Below are 19,522 nucleotides of genomic sequence, written 5' to 3' on the forward strand. Positions count from 1 at the left end.
GTGTAAATTACGATAATTAAACCTTTGTCAGTTTATGTTTTAATTTTCCTCGAGAGCCCCCTGGTGGCACCTCGGGGAATGACACCACTGATGTGCCTTCAGCATCAGAAAAGGCATAAATGTGAAGTATCCAAGGCAACGGTTGTCAAACTGTGGGATGCAGACACCAGAAAAATGAAAGCAAACTAATATGACTATATATTTAAGATGATGGGGAAAATAAAGAATATAGGAACACCTGGAGCAGATGTGGAAGGTAAAGTACAAAAAAGCATTAAGAGCTGTAACTCCAAAATTGGAACTTTTACATTTATTTATTTATTTATTTTTAGGGAAAATAATGAATAGTTTGATGATGGGACCGAAATGGAATATTAATTAATTAAAAGCCCAGCACTACAGGATAGTGGATTACACAGTTTGATTCCAGGAGATACAAATCATATAAATCCCTCTAAGGTTACGTCCGGAAGATCATCCAGTGTAAGAATCTGCCAAATCACACGCATGGAGTGACTGCTGTGGTGAGCCCTTGTAAATGAGGGCTAAAAGTAGCTTTTATTCAAGTAAATACTGGCACAACAGTGCTGCACTCAAGCAGTCAGATGATAAAAAAGTGTTTAGGTAAAACAGATTTATTTAGTTTAAGGTAAAAACTTAGATCTTTGTCTCTTGAGTCAAATTTCCTCTATTCTGAAGCCATAATGGTTCAGATCCTGGAGAAAAAAACATCAAAATCCAGGAGACAAACAGTCTGTAGCAGAACCATCTGTATTACTCAAAGACACTAGCATTTCCCAATGTCCACCTATCCATAACCAATTTAGAACCACCAATAAACCTAATGTGCATGTCACCTGAGTGATGGCTGGTAACTGTAAGGTGACTTAACTAAAACAATTAATCTACGCAGTTCTGATTGGCTGCCCTGTTCACTCATATTATTCTCTTTAATTAATTCTGACAAATAATTAAACAGCTGAAATTATTATTATACAATTATACACATATTTGTGTTGCTATAAGACAAAGTGAAGGCCCGTTCTGTCAGCCTCTCTACTCTCCCAGTCCCTCCTCTTCAGAGTTATTTTTTTTCATTGGATCTAAGGCAGCCATCATTTCCTTTATCTTCACGTAAAGCTCATTTTCTGGTGGGAAAATGTTTCTCTGTGAGAGAGAGAGCGAGAGATCAGAAATTATAGCAAATTATAGCAAATATAGCAAATAAATGATGTTCACATTAATCAGCACTTATTTTTAGGTAAAATGGAATGAAATGGGAACAACTAATGAAAGACTCAGTCTTTCATTAGTTGATAAAAAAAAATTAATAAAAAGCCAGGATGTAATAAAGCAAAACAGGCTTTAATAAATGCTGAAACATAATATAATATAAATAATGTGATGACAGCGGCTGTGAACGATTTTAAAGTCATTTTTTTGTCTAAATGCAGTTCATGGGAATTGTGCACAGACGCCCACACACAGAGGCAGAGGATCTTGGAGCCATATCATGTTTTTTAGTTTAACATTTAGGAATAATGTCAAAAAATAAGTCCAATTTTTTGTGGCGATCAGAGAGGAGGTGCTATTTTTGGCATTCTGAGCATGAAGCGAGCGAGTCAGAGGTGACATTCACCTTCAAATGCCAACTTTATTCCTGACATTTAAAGTTTATTCACAAAACACAAAGAAAAACGTCATCTTCTGATTTATTTGCAAAATTCAACTTTTATATTAAAATGTCACGTTTAGTCTCAAAAATTCCAAAAAAGCAAAAGAAAAGAAAAAAAAACTTCTTCTTTTTTTTAAACTTAATGTGGCTCTAATACTTTTCGTACAGTGTCAACTTGAGTGCCCTGTGAGTGCTACGTACCTGCAGACAGAGACGCAGCAGACCTCCACCCTCACCCTCGCCCTGCGCTTGAAGTGATGCCAAAAAGAAAGGCAGCGACTTCTCTGTGATTCTGTTTCCTACACAAACACACAACAAAAGACTTTATTTCAGTCCTGATAATGCATGTCCACACTTGCAAGAAGTCAAAGACAAGTCCTGCCATCAAATCTAACAGTAGTTGTTTTTATCTCTTTTGATTATTTTAAATGTACAGCACTTTGGTCAACAGTTGTGGTTTTAAATGTGCTATATAAATAAATTTGACTTTGATTTTGTGCTTTGACTTTCCTGAGAAGCACAGATAAATACAGCACAGCTGCTGACCTGCCAGGTTGAGGGAGACAAGAGTCGTGTTTCCGGGCATGAAGACCTGTCCGTCCCTGGGATCCACTGACGGGTGCAGCAGGGGATTCACTGGATCCACCAACTCTGCCTGCTCACGGAGAACCGTCAGATCAGCGCCATCATTGAGAATTATATTTTTGCTTCACAAAATGTTGCATCAAACAAACCTTATTCAGGCAAGTATTTGATGTATCCTGCAGGGGAAAAAAAACAAAAAAAACAAAGTGAAACCAGTGAAATTTTATACTGTGTTGCGCATCCACATGATGCTCAGCAAACAGAAAACGTTACCTCTTCTGCATGTTGCTTCTCTTTGCCCTCTGCCTTTCCACCTCTAGCCTGAGACGCTCTTGTATCAGTGGCTAGAAAAGATGTCAGGGATAAACGATAAACACAGCTGTCATCTCTCAGAGAACAGAACAAGTGTTTCAGGTGTGACAGGAGCGATTACTTTTCTTGTTTGGCTTTTGGTTGTCTTTGTTGGCGTCCGGTTTCTCGTCTTTTCTGGTTGCTTCCTGTAATAAGAATCAATAGCACAAGATTTGCAGCACACACTAGTTTAAGAATTTGCTAAAAGTCAGTTTTCACACGAAACCTTTTTTTTAGGAGTGCCTGTGGTTTCTCCTTTGTTGCCACCCAGTGAGGTGGTGCTGCCAGCTAATGTTTGGAGAGGCTCATCCTTCACTAAAGCCTGAAAAAAACAGATCAAAAATAAACCTGAAAGCGGTTTAACTACATGTGCTGTGAAAGCAGTGCTATTCAGAGCACTTAGTTATTAAAGTCAGTTCAGTGAATGACACTGCCAGTCTTACAGCTTGCACTCTTTTCAGAACCAGCTTCCTCCTCTCCACTATTTCATCTTGAGTTAAGGCAAACTCACGAAGTACCTGAAAAGGGGAGTAGCAAGCACTGGAGGCTTATTAAATTACATTACATAATGCAATAAGATGAATATGATTTAAGACATTTTAACTGCTAATTTAAATGCATTATCTGTCAGTTAAACTCTGTGATGTAAATTGATACCGCAGCCAGCTGAGCAGCTCCTGCATCTCCAACCTGATTGTTGCACAGCGAGAGAAAGAGCAAAGTACGATTCAGCCGCAGGCCCTGAGGCAAAACAGGACGGAGACAGAGACATCAGCTCAGCGGTCACACAGGGGACATAAACCAGGGAATATGCCGTCAGTTCTGGGTTATACCTGAGCGATAAGTGCAGCACCTGCATCACATATACGGTTGAACGCCAGGTTGAGTGACAGGAGGTTTTTGTTGGCAGACCTGGCTGTCGAAAGCGCTGAACCAATCAGGCGAGCGCCTTCAACTCCTATCCGGTTATTTCTCAGAGACAAGTGAGTGAGGCTGGACCAAAGAAACACATGACATTAACTGCTCTTGTGTGCAGAATGGTGTGTAAATACAGGAAGAGGGTTTTCCAACATTGCGGTCGCTATTTATTAATTTGTTGTTTAAGAATTATAATATGTTGAAAGTTTCATTTTTGTAGATGTTTTTTGTTAGCTACTTTGCTTTTTTTTGGCTTATTTTCTTACTCACTTGTCAAAATTGCTTTAAAAAGATTTTTCTTTATTTTATTTTTTGGGGGGACTTTGTTGTCAGGTACAGTGAAAAAATGAGGACTCTATGCAGTTCTGTGAAAAAATAACGACACGCCACAATTCACTAGCTTATAGAAACACCATAAACGGCAACTCCAGAATATTTTGGTACACAGAGGACTTCATGGTCTACTCAATGACTGCAAGATGCCCATGTCCTGTGGCTGCAAAATAAGCCCAAATCATCACCTCTCCACCACCATGCCTGGTTTCTGCCGAAACCGCTGTGCATTACGCTCATGACTTTAAACTAGAGAGTGACACCAGTGCTTATGGTGCAGGTACAGTAAATTAGAGTGAGGATGACAGAAGTGTTCATCATCCAGAGTGCTGTTTTTCAAAGAAATTCAAGAAACCCCAAATGATTTAGAACACAACTGAGAAAGAAACCTTAGCGTTACTTTTGGGTATGCAACATTCTGAGGTGTACTTTGGTTCCAGCACCACCTCCGCTGATGATCACAATGACCACAATCCCCTGCTTATATCTCAAATGCTCAGTAACAATGATGCAGGTCCTTATTGCTGCAAGATTTCAACACTGAGTACACCATCTGAAGGAGACTGATAACACTGTGGCAGATGTCTTATCTCATATAAATCAGGCATTTCTTGTGGAGGAGAGTGATATAAGGTGGAGTCAATATGACCCAGCTCATAATTTTATATCACTTGTATTGTTTTCTCTCCTCTCTGCTGTTCAGTTTTTTTTCTCTGTGTTTTCAATTATTGGAAGGTTAGAAGCGCCGACTTTAAATTATGACCTGACAAAGGGATTTCTAATTCTCGTGATGGATAAAGCGAGGTTTTGTGAAACATTTGAAGCAGTTTTTGTCAGAACTGTCAAAAACAATCTGACACCCATCTCCACAGTGACACCTACTGGCGGCTTTTGCTATTGTCACATCTTAATGCTATTCTGTTGCACTATTGTAAACAAAGCTCTATACTTTGCGTCAGTGTTTCAAAACATTTCCACTTCATAAGCTTGAAACAATCTCAAAACTTTTGTATTGAGCATCCCAACCAGTCTAAGCTGTGTGTTTTTGTGGAGAGTAGTGCTGTATGAACAAGTGTTTTCCACTCTGTAATAGATAAATCTGTTTGGACTGTGGTAATGTGGCTAGGATTGTTGCATAGCAAGAAAGTCCACCAGAAAGTTAGAATCCACCATCTGGCCAGGCCTTTCTGTGTGGATTTTGCATGTTCTCCCTATGTGTAGGTTCTCTCTGGGTACCAGGGTTAGGTTAGCAGTGTGAATGGTTGTCTGTCTCTCTGTGTTACCCTGCGACAGACTACCCGTACTTGGGAGCAGGGGAGTCACATTTGTGTTTCACACTTTGGTGTTCTGTCCAAAAGACTTTGTTCCAGAAGTCTCATGGCTTGTTCAGACATAACTTTGCAAACCTAAGCTGTGCTGCCATGTTGTTGCTGTCATGAACGTTAACATTTAACATGCTAACTGAGGCCTGTAGAGTTTGAGATGTAGCTTTTGCGCTTCTGCATTTTCTCCATGCACTGCACGACCTGAACTTGGGATGAATCACGGTGCATCAGTGGCGTTTTGATTATGAACCTGATTTTTAACAAATGGCTACTACAAACATGTTTACATGTGTGACTGTTACGCTACTTACACGCTGTCCTCAGAGAGAAGAAGGTGGTAGCCCTGCTGTGGAAGAACATTGCCTTCCAGTGCCACAACCCTAAGTGAACACAAATCAGAGGGGCTGTTTAAGTAACTCTCAGTGCTAAAGCGAAATTTGTCTGCTATTCTACATAATTTCCTGGCATGAAGTCAAAACACATTTGGACCTGTTGTGATGTGGTGCAAAATGCTTGGGGGACAGTGGGTATCTGCTCACCTGAGGCTGGAGCACAGCGGTATTGTGTTCATGAGGGCGACTACCATGCGATCTGTCAGTCCCGCCTGCCAAAACCTGCACAACCGTGGACAAGATTACACCAACAAACAAGAACAAAACAGTGACAGCTGTAACCTCGTTCGCTGTAACAGGAGTGTGCCTCCCTGCAGCACCTCATTACTCACCCAAGGCTCTGTAGCTGGTTCATGGAGGGGAGCATCTTCTGTAGCACTCGGAAAATCTGCTCATTCACCCTCCATCCTGTTCATTCATGACATATACAGTCATCTTCTCACCACATGCTTCAAACAATAATATGAGCTCCTCAATTAACAAGATCCAATGATGTCTTTCGAACTCTGACATTACACACAACATAGAATGATATGACTGCAGGTAACCAGTGATAACTACAGACTCAGAAACTCAAATTCTTTAAATGTTGAATTAATGCCAAGTACAGTTACAAACCCTCGCCTTCTTTTCCTCTTACCAGAAACCTTCATGCTCCTGGCTCTGTCTTTACTCTCCAGCTCCAGTGTTAGGCAGGGCTTTGAGCAGAAAAAAGCATCACTCGTCTGTAACTGGTAATCTTTAGGAGGAAAATTATTATTAGTAAGAGAGTCTGAGATCATATAAATTATATTTACTGTTTATACTGTAGGAATGAGCATCAAGGAGTAATTCAAAATAATGCTGACCACAATAATACTGCAACGGTTGGTAAAATATTTTACAATATCTGTGTGACTGAAATCTAAGAGATACAGACAACCTGGTGACTCTGTAACAACAAATTCCAGTGAAGCAGTCATGGTCATGCTTACTTCCATGTCTCTTTGTGTTTGTAGATGTGTAATGTTTAACCTCCTGAGACCCTGCACCTTTTGTCCTGCTCAACCTGCTCCATCTCCTGCATGCCAAACAAGATCTTGGGTCTCAAGAGGTTTTATTATTTTGTGCAGAAACATTCCAAATGTTTAGATTACTGATGCCAATACATTCCCATTAATTGACACATTTTTATCATCAATATGGGCTTTAAGTCTCTGCCTCTCCAGTAGTATATTTTTCTACGCTAGGTCTGTTAGCCATAGTTCACCTCAAAACGCTACATGTTGGTAATGTGTGGAAAATACATTCAAATCAAAGCATATAGTATTCAAAAACATGAACACATTCCCATGATCCTTCTTGCTCTAATTGTCACAATTATCACAGATTTTTTTTTTTTTTTGTTTTATTTTCTGTTTCTCTGTCAGTGTGATACTACTCAAAGCAGAACCATCTCTTGTTTACTGGTGACACCTTCAGTTTGACTGGCGGAGGAGGCTGGGAACTTGGCAATAACAGCTGGGATATCCTTCACGTTCAGTAGAGCACACAGCGCAGGGAAGTCAGTCTCTGCATTTCCTGTGCACTGATATTCATCTGTAGGGCAATGGGGATAAGTGCAAATCTCAGCTATCACCACAACCACACTAAGTAGAAGAGCTTCATATTTATGCTTACCGAAGGTCTGAACAGGAAGTGTTTCATTTGGAGTCGGTCCTGTAAACAGAAAGGCCTAGAGTCTTGACATAGCAACTCACAAAGCAAACATCAAAAACTTTCACTTTGATTGCATGAAACGTTTTCACTGTCAATCATATCTCTATATAATGTGTGGTGTTAGATTACCACAGACAGCTATACTGAAATCAGTGCTACTTGAGAGACTGCAGACAGGAAAACTTATGTTACTAAAACCTCATGATGAACAAACATGTTATTGTGTACTTGTTATGATTGCTTTGATTATCTGCTGCAGCTGTTTCAAAATAAACCTAAAATGAGATCACATAACTTGAAGTCTTACTTTATTTATTTTAAGAACTTTTTTTTTTAATCATGTGCTCCATTTTTCAGGGGAAAAAATAATCCTGTATTTACTAATTTGCTTTTTTCAAAAAAGGTTTGCCATAATGAAAATAAGCTGACATGAGAAAGTAGTATATAAAGTACAGTTTTGGTCAGACGTTCACATACGCTAATCATGGGCATGAATGTCATGTTAACTTTGGACCTTTTAATAATTTCTTTGAACTTTTCTTTTTCCAGGGTGAAATCATTGTACACCACACATCTTTAATAGCTTTTCAAAAACAAGCACCGGCTCCACAAGTTTGAATTCATTTTGGATTTTCTCTAATCAACACAGGGTCAAAATATATACATACACTCCCTTAAATCTTTTCATAAGTGGTGCTGAAGGGTCTACAATGTCTTTTAAATTTGAATACAACCAAGGCGTATTAACTTCTCGTTAGTGATCATGAATAAGTACAACTGATCGTTTCTCTTTGCCAGCATAAAAAGGACTCGTTTGACAGCACTCATTAGATTGACTAATGCTCAGAACAATGCAAATAGGTCTATGGAACTCAGTGAAGATCTAAGAAAGAGAACTGATGATTTTCACAAGGTGGGAAGATCTCTTTGGGCCATTTCTATACAGCTGCAGATTCCAACACAGTTTTATTTAAGTAAAAATGTGATGTGTCACCACTTTGCCAAGAATGTTCAGGAATAACCCACAAACCACCTAGGTTCAAGTCTGCCATGAACTGGAAAATGCTGGAACACCAGTGTCACTGTACACATGGAAGCCAGTTTCACATCGCAATGGATTGAGAGGATGCCAACGAAGAAACAAGCCCCTACTCTAAAAGCTGGGTCTGTGGCAGTAAATCAACCAAATTAAATGAACTGTACCACATATCCCAAGAAAAGTGGTTAAATATCCAGCCAAAATTATTCCAGAAGCTTGTAGATGGCTTAAAAAAAACAGTATCTGGAGTATAAACTTGCTAAGAGACATTTAACCACATATTAGGCGGAGGTGCATTTTAGTGAACCTGTAGGTAAATTCTTGACTCTATGTGGACAAGAGAAAATCCTAAATAAGTTCTATCTTGTGCAACTTGTTTTGTTAAAGTCATTAAAGATGTATGTTGTACAATCATTCCACCCTGGAAAAATAATAGTTCAAATAAATAATTATTTGAAGCCCTAACTTGCCATGAGATTCAAGCGCATGATATACAAACCTCTGACCCCAACCGTAATTTGAATGAGTATATAAAACAGGTATTTTCAAATAACGTTACATATTGAAATAAAAGTTAAATTCTAAGTTGTACAAATGCTTAAAGTAACAACATATTTTTTCAGATAATGTGGCAAAAATTTAAATTACAGCTACGGTTAAGTAGCAGTCCAAGTAAAAAGGCGCTGCCATTCTTCGATAAAAAAAAAACAAAAAAAAAACAGGCTAACCTGCGCTTTTCCAGGCCTCGTCTTGAGCGCTGGTTTTATCTTTCGGGTCTTTCTTTCTAGACATGGTTGCGCCTGAAACCACAATTACAGTCACACAGCTAAAAGCGTTAAAGACGATATCGTTTCAGAGAGTTTAATAACGCCGTTGTGAGCCGTTAGGGCGTTTTGGGCGTTACTATGGATACTCAAGTTGTATCGCGAGATTTAAGTTCTTGGTTCTTCAACCTTTGGCTCTTAGTGTACTGGAAAAGTATAATTCATAAATATTTAAGTGAAAATATTATAGTATGTATGGCCCTAAAGTCGGTAACAGCGATAACGAAAACGTTGTTTAACTCGTCTATTGTCAACTACTGTTCTATCGCGAGAGCTGAGAGAAGGACTCGTTTACTTCTTGACAAGTCTGTCGTACTTGATACATGAGTTTGTGAGTTTTTGAGGTCCAGAAAACATACTTAAATTACATAAATAATCTGTCTCACGTATGTAATTTTTTTTTCTCTTTAAAGTGGATCAGGAGTGCTGAGAGAGCCTTCCACAAGGAAGACTTTTTCTTAAATATATATGTAAATCTTCACCATGTCCTAGCACTATAGTTTTTCATATTTGGTTAAATTTCCATAAATTTTCAAGCGCCTTACAGGATTATATCTACATTTTTACTCACTGACCTCACTGTATTCACTATTTTCTATTTAATTTAGCTACTTTTGGTTAATTTTGAGCTTATTAGGCCTTTTGGTTTTATTCAAGCCATTTTGGTAGGGTTTGTATTTAATGTTTTGGCTGAACAACAGTATCTATATTGGGTATTTATAATTCTTTTTGTAAATGTGTGTTTGTGAAGTATATGAGGGGTTTTCAAAGGAGACCACCATGAAGTATATTCACAATAATGTAGTGCTTTTATTAAAAAAACAAACAAAAAAACAAAAAACAAAAACAAATATAAAACAAAAAGTAAAAACCAACAGCATTTTTCATGACTTAAGAATCATAATTACAAACTTTAAACGAGTGGAAGAAGTTTTTTTTCTTTTTTTTTGACAAACTGTACACATCACAAAATGTCCGCCAGTCTGCCATTTACAATGCTTGCATCTTATTTTGTGATTGTCTAAAAATAACTAAACAAATCGCACAAAAAACACACAAATACAAGTACAAGCATCATACAATGACTGCTATCACAAAACAGAACCATTTTCCTATTTGAAAGAAAAAAAACAAAGCAAAAAAACCCAAAATAACATAATATTGGGCTGACAGCTTTTTTTATTTATTTTTTAAAACTTTTTCTTTCTGTCACCGTTTAAAAATATCTTAACATTTTTATGTTGGTTTGTTTTTTTAGTGTTCAACACTTTGCAGCAAAAAACAAGGAGCGCAGTTCTCCTTCAAAAGTAATATTAACAATGTTCAGCGACAAAGAGGTCGCTGCCAAGTCACTGTCATGTCCCAATGCCTTCTGTGTCCGTTTGACATTCTTCTCGCTCATGCAGTACATAGGTGAATTTCATTTATAGGCAACGAAACTTCAGCTTACTTTTTTTAATGTCGTCAGGACAGTTGGTGGTGAGATTTCTTGGACATTAAAAAGAAAAAACAATACAAAAACAAAAATCTTTTTCCTCCGAGCTTAAGTGTCTTCAGTATAGTCATACAAACGGAAGAAATTATAATATTATTATTATAATAATCATAATACATTTAGGGCTGAGTCCTGTACAGTACAATAATAAACAAAATCCATTTTCAAGATATTGCTTTTGGAGACACTCCTCAATGTAAAGTGTGTATATTTACATAACTTGGCACTGTACAACTTCCTGATCCCTCTCCTCTCTCTGTCAGTGTCTCATTCTCGTCACATCTCTGTCAGTTTAACGCACCGGGACATTGCAGGCTGTCCCTTTTAAACAGAGGCATTTGGGGGAAGAAAACAAAAAAGGAATCTCATCAAATATCACAATTTCTTTCGAAAACATTCTCCATGGCAACCAGGAAACATAGTTTAAAGACAAAAAAAAAAAAAAAACCCTCCCCAGTTCCCAATATACAGTATACACCTCCCCCCAGTCTCACAGAATATAAGAAAATATGACCATCACGATACATTTCATGTTAAGTATTGTTTTTTCCATAGTTTTCTTAAAACTGTTAATTGCCATCGAGCCCTTGATTTTTTTTTTGATTTTTTTAAAAAGGTATATTTTCATGAAATTCTGGCAGAGTGCACACACAAAATAAAACGCGTATCCACGCGCACACACTCGCACACGCAAGGCAGTCGGAGCGCACGGCTGTGTAAGGCGTTACAGTTGGAGCCAGTGTTCCCCCCTCTTCCCACCCCACCCCTGACCCACCCTCCCCGCCTGATTTAGTTAAGCTGGTGAATTATGTTTTACTTCACAAAAAAAAAAAAAAAAAAAAAAAAAAAAGAGGGGCGAAGCGGACTGCCTCACGAGACGATTAAAAAAAAAACCAAGACACTTTTACTGACAAAAGCGCGCACGCTCCATCTTCCCAAACCCTCTCCCTTTACTCTAATAAAACAAACACACCACAGGCCTCTTCTGTTCCTAAATGAGTTACTACACTATAACAGGAAAAAGATAATAGACTTGCTTCTTTTTTTTTTTTCTTCCAGACTGCATCATCCAATACTGTGAGAGTGTTAGTGTGTTTTCATTATAGATACATTACAGAGAGCTTCACAATATCCATGGTACCAAAAGTGCAGTTCACCACCCTTGTTCTCTCTTTCTCATGAGCAGCATCTGAGCACACCGCTCAACTTTACATTTCCCCTATGCCATTCCTACCCCACCCCACAGCCCCTGGGCAGTTCTTCTCTCATCCATTACATTTGTTTCATTGCAGCTAGGTTCCACTAGGGGGAACAATTCTCCAGAACTCATACCCCCCCCACAGACTGAATCATTAATCCATCCCTCCCCCTCTATCCATCCTTATTCAGTACCACTTATTTCATTACAGATGCTTGCTAGTGGAATTCATCTACCCATGTTTTCAATGTTCGATGCATTTAAGTGCATGGGTTACAACTCCTATGTTTGTTTTATTTTTCTTTTCTTTTTTTTTCTTTTTTTAAAAAGAAAGTTTTTGCATCATACTACTTAAATAAGCAAGAAGCCTGGGTCAGCTCTCTCTTTGTGCTCCTTGAGAGCTCCTGAAGAGCTCCTGAAGTCAGTGCTTCCAAACACCCTCTACCCCTCTCAGAGCTGAGACGACAGTCTTGGAAGAGGTAAACTGGAAGAGGCCCCCAGGGATGCATTGTGGTCCTTAATGGCTGGAAAACCAACAATGCTCATTTCCCTTCTTGCTGTCTCTCCATTTTCTGCCCCTTGCTCATGACAGTGAAAGGCAGTGTGCTTGACAGGCACGTAGAAACATTATTTTCTGCCTACAAAATCGCTGAATCCGAGCGCCCGCCGCCGCAGGCGCCGCCCTGCGCCTTCCTCAAGGAGATAAGTGACATCAATGGCTGGAGAAAGTTGGAAGGAGAGAGAAAATTAGCAGCTTGGACACAAATAGATGACACAGGGCAATCACATTAAAGATAAAAAAATAATAAAAAAAATCAGCCGCATGGAGGCAAGTTACTTTAAAGCAAAAATGCTTCAAGTATAATCTGTTAAACAGTTAATAAGCAATAAAAATTAAGTCTGATGTTGTTGTACACATAAAATAATAATTCCCAGGGTCGCTTAAGGCAGCTCATTCATTTAACACTGGTAATGGATTACTAGTCTGTATCCACCAAATATGGCTTTGGTACCTTGGCTTAGACATCGATGGGATAGATACTGGCTTTAACATGTTAATCATTTGTTTGTAGTAAGGTAATGTTCTTAACTCAGGTAAGACCTCATACCACAGTATCAGTATTTATTGTATTTAGAGTTCTATTTATTGTGGTGCTTAGTTAATCTGTTTCTATTTCAGCTCCTTCTTTTGCGGAGTTTTTAAACATACTGAGGTTTTTCTTTGGTCATATTTCATTTATTCCCGTTGAGCTTTTGTTTTTTTTGTTTTTCGGGGGTGGAGGGGGGAGGGGGGGGGCAGTAACGCTGGCTCAAACGCTGGCCTCTGCATTAGCCTTGCAGCATATGGATCACTTGCTAAACCCAGTAGGCTAAACTAGCAACCACTACAGGGTGTGTTTAATGTTTTGGCTGCTGTAACAGGAATTTCCCTTTTTTTGGATAAATAATGTTTGTCTTATCTTATCAGAAAAAAATTACATCTATAAGCCAAATAGTTGGGTTTCACAAGCATTACATAAATTCTTGAGAAAAACCCAAAAAATAATCTGCCTTTTTATAGTTCATGTACAACCCACCTGCCTGAGCTTAGTCCAAGTGGGAGAGAGGACAAACATGGCAGAGCAGAATGTACATTACTTCAAATTTACTGTAAAACAACAAGAAACTGCAAGAGCACAGACATTTGTGCTGATATGGCTGCATATCATTATACTGTTAACTGCAATTAGATTACAATGTTTCTTTGGTAATGATACAATGTATCAAGTAGCGTAATTAATGACTTTATAAAAGATGGACATAGTCACTGTGACATCATCAATCAGTTTGTTAAGTGATGTTATGAGGCCTCAAGCTGAGTATTTTCACCATATATCCATGTTGGTGTTTTAAAGTATGATGTAACGAGCCTGGGGTGGATCTGAATGTAAAACTGGATGCTCACTGGCTAACAACTTGTGACTGACAAATCATTAGGAAATGAGCATAACCTGGGCAATTCCCCATTGTGACTTAAATAAAAGCTTCTTTCAGCTTCTACTTTATTTGCAAGGGGTTGTCACAGCAGACAGATCCGATATATGATGTGTAAGGTTTTTTACGCCGCAACAACCCTCTCATGGTCTTGAAGTGGGGATCTTTCACGTTAGGCTAAGATTAGTAAGTGAGATGAAGTGTTAAAAGGGAACTCCGGTATATTGTAACTTATTTAACCCATTAATGTGGCCTCAAGTGTCATGCCAACTTTGCAACTTGTCCTCTCTTGTAAAGACTGGAGGAAATGTGAACAGCATTTATCTGGGCAACTAGAATCACTAATTTTGTCTTTGAGTCCGACCGACAGTAAACACAAAACTTGGCTGTATTTCTATATCACGGGTTATCAAATGTATTGTAGTGGGTAACGTGTAATAATCCAGCGCATGAAATGACGTTTTACTTACTTGCCAAATGGGAAGCTGAGAGTTCAGTCCGGCCAGTCTTGGTCTTTTGTTGATGAAACACCATCTCGGGGATGGCAATGTTTTCAAAGCTTTCAATTCATGAATTGTAATTCCACAGCTCGACACATTGAGACATTCAAAGGCCCCCTTCTTTGCAGCAGTCGGCATTAGCAGAGCAGTGAGGACAGGAACACCACCGGTTTCCCGAGGTAGGTTGCCTCTGCCACCATCTTCAGAGTACTGTCTTTCCTTCTTTACGTTTAAGCTCCTCATCCATCTGCTTACTCTGGGTAAAATCAATACTGACAAGCGAGCTGATACAGCCTCTCGCCCTCAAAATGGTCCATGGGGTAAATCCGCCATTGCATTTAACTGCCAACTCTCCTCAGAAGACAGTATAAACACAGTGTAAGTCAGCTACACACGTGTGATGATGAGTATGCCAGTGATTTGGTCAGTCGGCAAGTATCCCAGAATGAAGATTCCTAATGCGGTTAGTACAATGCCCGTTCCAGGCAACATTCGGTCAGACTGAAAAATGATTAAAATTAATTGATGTAAAAAAAAAATAAATAAAAAATTATCTTTTGTGGTAAACTGTAGGCAGTTCATGCTTGTCGCCCAAATAAATGCTGTTCAGATTAAAAACTTTAAAAAAAGGTGATGATCGCAAAGTGAGCATGACCCTTCAAGCCACTACAGCCATATTAATGGTAAATTTGCCAGGTTGAGGTAAATGGGAATTCTCCTTGAAGCGTTGGTCTAAATTTTGATATTTTTAGGTGACATAAAATAGAACATAAATATGATCTCCTCTTCATCCTATGCTTCTTATGGACAGATTGCCCCAACTTCAAGCTTATTCTTTCAGAAATAGTAGTAGTTTTAAAAAAATGATCCAACACGTTCAAATGACGCGTCACAGCAAAGTGACCTTAAATTTTAACCCTCATTTATCTGTTGACCTACCCCCCTCCTTTGTTCCCAGTCCCTCACCGTTCTTGCTGGGTGTTCTGTGCAGCAGATCCAGCAGGATCTTGTTCAGTCGTTCCCGCTGGGCCTCCCTCCTGCCCAGAGCTGGGTGGTGTAGTGGCGATGAAGTCGAGGATGATGGAACTTCAAGCAACTCTCCAATCCTCTCGGCTGAACGTTCCTCCAGCCCCTTGCGCTCATCGGCTTCCTGTCCATCCTCCTCGTCCTCCTCTTCTCCTGTCTCCCTTTCCCGTTCTGGTCTTCTAGGCTTGGCTGAAAGAAGTGCGGAATCTTCTGAAGCCATGTCCATGTCGTCTTCCACTCCTCTTCCATCTTCTCCCTCAGGTGGGAAATCTTCACCCCGGTCGCAGGAAGAGGCATCGTCCTCACAGCCTCCAGCTTCTTTGGGTCGTTCGCTTTTCCAGGCTGATCGGCCGCCGTTCCTCTTGTAGTTGTCAGGAACATAATGAGGCTGCAAGAAAGCCAAAAATGAAATTTAACATAAAGCACGTGCGTTTCAAGTAGATAGGGTTTTAAAATGTAGAGATTAAAAAAAAAAAAAAAAAAACACTTAGGGAAAGTCCACCCTGACTAACATCCAAGTTACCCTCCACGAGTACAAAATAAGAAGTAATTAAAACCTTGAGGCCAAAAGGTAAGTGCTGACAAGGATATCCCTTTTTGTATTTTTTTTTTTTTAAAGAAAGAAAAAAAAAGAAAATACAAGTTCTGGATTCTGTTAACTTGGTTTTTCAACACAAGCAGACTTGGCTGGAGGAGGCTTTCGGTGCATCTGTTCCATGAGACTGTACTGTATCAAGTTCTAAAATCATACAAATCTGACAGCTGTCATCATAACAAAAGCTAACACTACAACAAATATAAACTATTAGTATGGTGCATACAACACTACATTAACTCTGTGTGAATGTGGTTTTTTAAAATTATTTCTTGTGTGACCCAATTTTATAAGCTTTGGTTGCTAAAACACAGAGAAAGAAAAAAAAAAAGAGACCCCAGCTAAAACATGACTTCCATTCTCAACACATTTTCTAGTGTTTGTAAATCAGTAACAGATCCCGGCTCAGCAGTCCTGTCGCTCTCACCGAGAAGTCTCTTTTGGGCGTGAGCCGCTTGGGGAAGTGGTTGAAGGCATATGGCTTGGTGCAGACCGGAAAACGGTTGCGATGGATCTTGTAGAACAGATGGGCCGACTTGTCCAAGCGGTAATCACAGATGTACACATCCTGCTCTTTCACACCCTTTGGCCGTCCTTTAAGAAGAATGCACACTGAATTAGCAGGGACGTGATGTATTTGAGCAGGAATAAAACATTCAAGTGAGCACATGCCTATGCATTTTCCTGTAGCGTATGTCTATCAAAACTTAATGGGAATATTAACCAAATTCCAACATGGTTCTAGCAGTTCAGCTAACATATTTGGGTTCATTTGTGCATTTTTACCTTTGCAGTAAGTATAAAGGTCGAGAACACAGCAGGTTCCCACCACCGCCTCCAGGGGGATGATCTCATAGAGCGGCATGCGGAATAACTCGTTCTGGTAGAATCGCCGCGATGGAGAATGGTGTGTCTCGTGAGGACGGAAGTAGTGGTGGCCAAAGGCAAATCGCTCACCCCTTTAGAGTGTGAGTGGACAGTTTCATTAGAACAATAATGAAACACACACACACACACACACACACACACACACACACACACACACACACACACAGAGTTATTCTCCCTGCCTGCTCACAGCGGTGTAGGTAATGAACTTACTTTTCGTTCTTCCACAGCTTCTCAATTCGGAAGATGTCGAGTTTGTCTCGGTTGATGTGAGACAAGAGACGGTAAGACTGTCTGACAGGCTGACCCTCAGGTGAGCGTCTGCTGTCTCTCATCAGATACACACAGTCACCTGCACACAAACAAACACAGAGATCAGTTACTTATCTACAATAATATGTCTCACAAGAATCTGACCACTTAAGTCACCTAGAATATCAGACTCTCTCTGCTGCAGATCTCTTGTATGTCTAAAGTTTGCAGAGAAGTTAGAGAAACTTTTTTAAGCAATTTTCTATTGATAAGTTGCAATAATACATTATGGCATTTGCAATAAAATAATCGACAAAAACAAACCTTAAAGAACAACTCAGCCTTAAGCTGAAATGAATGTTTCTGATTCAAAGTTTCAAGCTGTTTCACTTCTGACCACTCCTAACCGTTGAGGCAGATGTGGTTGGGTGTGGTCAGAAGTGCACACTTTTGCATGTATAACCACATCAATCACGTCAGGTTGCCCTCGAGTAACACAGCATGCAAATCATTGCATCAAAATGATACATTTCTCTGTGAGTACAGGGAGTTTTCCAGGCATGTGTGAGCTTACGATTGCTTTATGATTTAGATACCTTGGTGTAGCAGCAGGTCATCTCTAAGGAGACAGATGTAGTAGACAGAGCCAGCCTGGGCGTAGCTGGGCTGGGGTATCATGGGGACTTCCTGTAGTGAGGATAAGACACGTCTGAGACACTTCTAGCCAAAAAACAAAACAAAACAAAACAAAACAAAAAAAAAACAGACTTTAAGGAGTTCATCATTCACTGTGGTTTCGAAACAACAGACGCACCCTATCTACAGGCCGGGGATCGCACTGTTCACACAGATAGTGCTCCACCTCAGTCTCCAGTCGCATACAGTCAAAGTGCTGCCACACCTATGATGGAAAAAGATTATTAAATCACATAAATGCATAAGACAAAAAAGAAAAAAGAAGACTTTTCAAATCAGTTACTGTAAGTAACATTGAGTTACAGCTCGAATGAAATGCTCAAATAAAAAAAATTTAAAAAACCCTCTGCGTTAGTGATTCACCACCTCGACTGTTTCTGAACCTCTGAACTTAAGCTCCTTCAGTATTTGTTATCCTCCTCATTTTCTGTATCTAAAAATAACAGACAACACACACAAAAGACTGCCTGCATCCTCTGCATGGAAAATCTCCTTGACAAAGTACTTCTCGGATAGGTGAAGTCTTTAGAGAGACGCTAAAATAGTTCTACACCATCAGCAAGTGAGATAAAAGAAGAGAGGTCAAAGTAAAGACTGTTTCTGATATTTTTTTACTTACCATACACTTTTCACATTGAATCATCAGGCCTTCATCCTTGTACATTCCACAGATGCAACGGATGACATCGTCATCCTTGTCGTGAGACCCGGGCCCTCCTGTTTGGTGGTGATGACCGTGGTCACGGTCCAGCGAGTCTGAGCTGTCTGCCTCGCTGGCGGTCTCGCCCACAATCTCATCAATCTGGACTGCAGCTTCATTACGAGCACTGTAGTAGGCTTTCCGCAGCCGACAGACATCTCTGCCTATCGATGACTTCTTCCCATAATATTTCTGGTGGGAAAACGAGACAGTTGCTGAAAATCTTTTAAATCAATCCGTTACTGGCAGAGCAAAAGGACAACAGGACCTCACAGACACCATAAAGTGATGATATATAAAGCCGAGGAATGCCCATTTGACCCCAGAATTACACGCTCATCATTCACTCGCACGGTTAAGACTTTGAGTTGTTCATCCTTGAAAGTCTACGGGCAATTTCCTGCAGGACAAAGGTCACCGACACAGAAAGATTCATTCAAAACTGTCTTTGCAGCTGCCAAAATTTCACCGGCAAGGCTACACCCACATTCAACAGTAATTCAACAGTAATTCAAATTCCTCTCACACTTTTTCAGTCCGCCAGAAAGGGCCTTGGGGCGAGAGGGTGATTCTAATTTATACGTCCACTTCAAACTTCTCTGACTGGAAGAGTAAGCTTCCCTGAGAGCTTTTCAAGTGGCACTTGTTTAAACTGCTTAGCTATACAGATGTAAATCAAACAGCCTTGCAACATGTGCACACAGGATCAGCAGTCGCGAAGTTATGTTCCATTTGGGAGGTTTTTGTGTGCGAGACAGGAGAAAGAAAAGCAATGACTGAGTGGGAGGAAGAAAGTGTTGAAGCTGCACAATAACAGCGTTAAGTATCAATTTGACTAGGCCCTTTGATAATTGAGCTCTAAGAGTCTGGGATTACACACAAGAGTCCACGGCATGGCCGCGTCACTCAAAGATTAAGACTGGATGCTCCAACAGCTGAATGCCTTCGTGCCACCAGCATGTTTGAGTTTCTAATGACTGCTAACAAACGGACTAACAGATCTATGACACTGATTAAGCAAGTAGTTTGCAACCAAACCAAAAATTTCAGAAAACTAT

General features: G+C 39.7%; 2 protein-coding genes across 3 annotated transcripts in view; both read right to left on the reverse strand.

Annotated features, from left to right (window-relative positions):
* Positions 1 to 295: 295 nt before the first annotated feature.
* Positions 296 to 9,560, reverse strand: lrrc71 (leucine rich repeat containing 71). Of its 2 annotated transcripts, none has more exons than XM_084918702.1 (17): positions 9,045 to 9,560; positions 7,239 to 7,277; positions 7,026 to 7,157; positions 6,220 to 6,318; positions 5,912 to 5,987; positions 5,727 to 5,801; positions 5,499 to 5,567; positions 3,445 to 3,604; positions 3,269 to 3,352; positions 3,055 to 3,129; positions 2,838 to 2,933; positions 2,694 to 2,757; positions 2,534 to 2,604; positions 2,410 to 2,436; positions 2,222 to 2,330; positions 1,877 to 1,974; positions 296 to 1,167 (listed from the first exon to the last, which is right to left on the reverse strand). In XM_084918702.1, the coding sequence occupies exons 1-17, from the start codon at positions 9,106 to 9,108 to the stop codon at positions 1,057 to 1,059; spliced, it is 1,449 nt and encodes a 482-aa protein (XP_084774828.1). In that variant the 5' UTR covers positions 9,109 to 9,560; the 3' UTR covers positions 296 to 1,056. The 2 variants fall into 2 exon arrangements, with proteins under 2 accessions (XP_084774828.1, XP_084774829.1); XM_084918703.1 differs by having other exon boundaries at positions 7,035 to 7,157; positions 9,045 to 9,557.
* Positions 9,561 to 9,926: 366 nt separating this feature from the next.
* Positions 9,927 to 19,522, reverse strand: part of ash1l (ash1 (absent, small, or homeotic)-like (Drosophila)) — a 33,321-nt gene continuing 23,725 nt past the window's right edge. Inside the window, exons 20-27 of the mRNA XM_084918700.1 lie at positions 18,384 to 18,656; positions 17,883 to 17,969; positions 17,665 to 17,755; positions 17,030 to 17,168; positions 16,715 to 16,887; positions 16,356 to 16,522; positions 15,274 to 15,721; positions 9,927 to 12,552 (exon numbers count right to left, since the gene is read on the reverse strand). Coding sequence (XP_084774826.1) covers positions 12,461 to 12,552; positions 15,274 to 15,721; positions 16,356 to 16,522; positions 16,715 to 16,887; positions 17,030 to 17,168; positions 17,665 to 17,755; positions 17,883 to 17,969; positions 18,384 to 18,656 — 1,470 coding nt within the window. The 3' untranslated portion in view covers positions 9,927 to 12,460. The remainder of the gene's footprint in view (positions 12,553 to 15,273; positions 15,722 to 16,355; positions 16,523 to 16,714; positions 16,888 to 17,029; positions 17,169 to 17,664; positions 17,756 to 17,882; positions 17,970 to 18,383; positions 18,657 to 19,522) is intronic.

Source organism: Perissodus microlepis, chromosome 22 (assembly GCF_051167445.1).
Source record: "Perissodus microlepis isolate ML-2025 ecotype Zambia chromosome 22, ASM5116744v1, whole genome shotgun sequence".
NCBI lineage: Eukaryota > Metazoa > Chordata > Actinopteri > Cichliformes > Cichlidae > Perissodus > Perissodus microlepis.

What these genes read in the sequence shown, in the direction of transcription:
- lrrc71 (XM_084918702.1), bottom strand. Translation starts at nt 9,108, where the DNA reads ATGTCTAGAAAGAAAGACCCGAAAGATAAAACCAGCGCTCAAGACGAG. An exon ending in TCAAACTGAAGGTGTCACCA is followed by an intron (nt 6,319 to 7,025) that starts GTAAACAAGAGA and finishes TTCCTCCTAAAG; the next exon opens with ATTACCAGTTACAGACGAGT. An exon ending in CAGGAGCATGAAGGTTTCTG is followed by an intron (nt 5,988 to 6,219) that starts GTAAGAGGAAAA and finishes ATGAATGAACAG; the next exon opens with GATGGAGGGTGAATGAGCAG.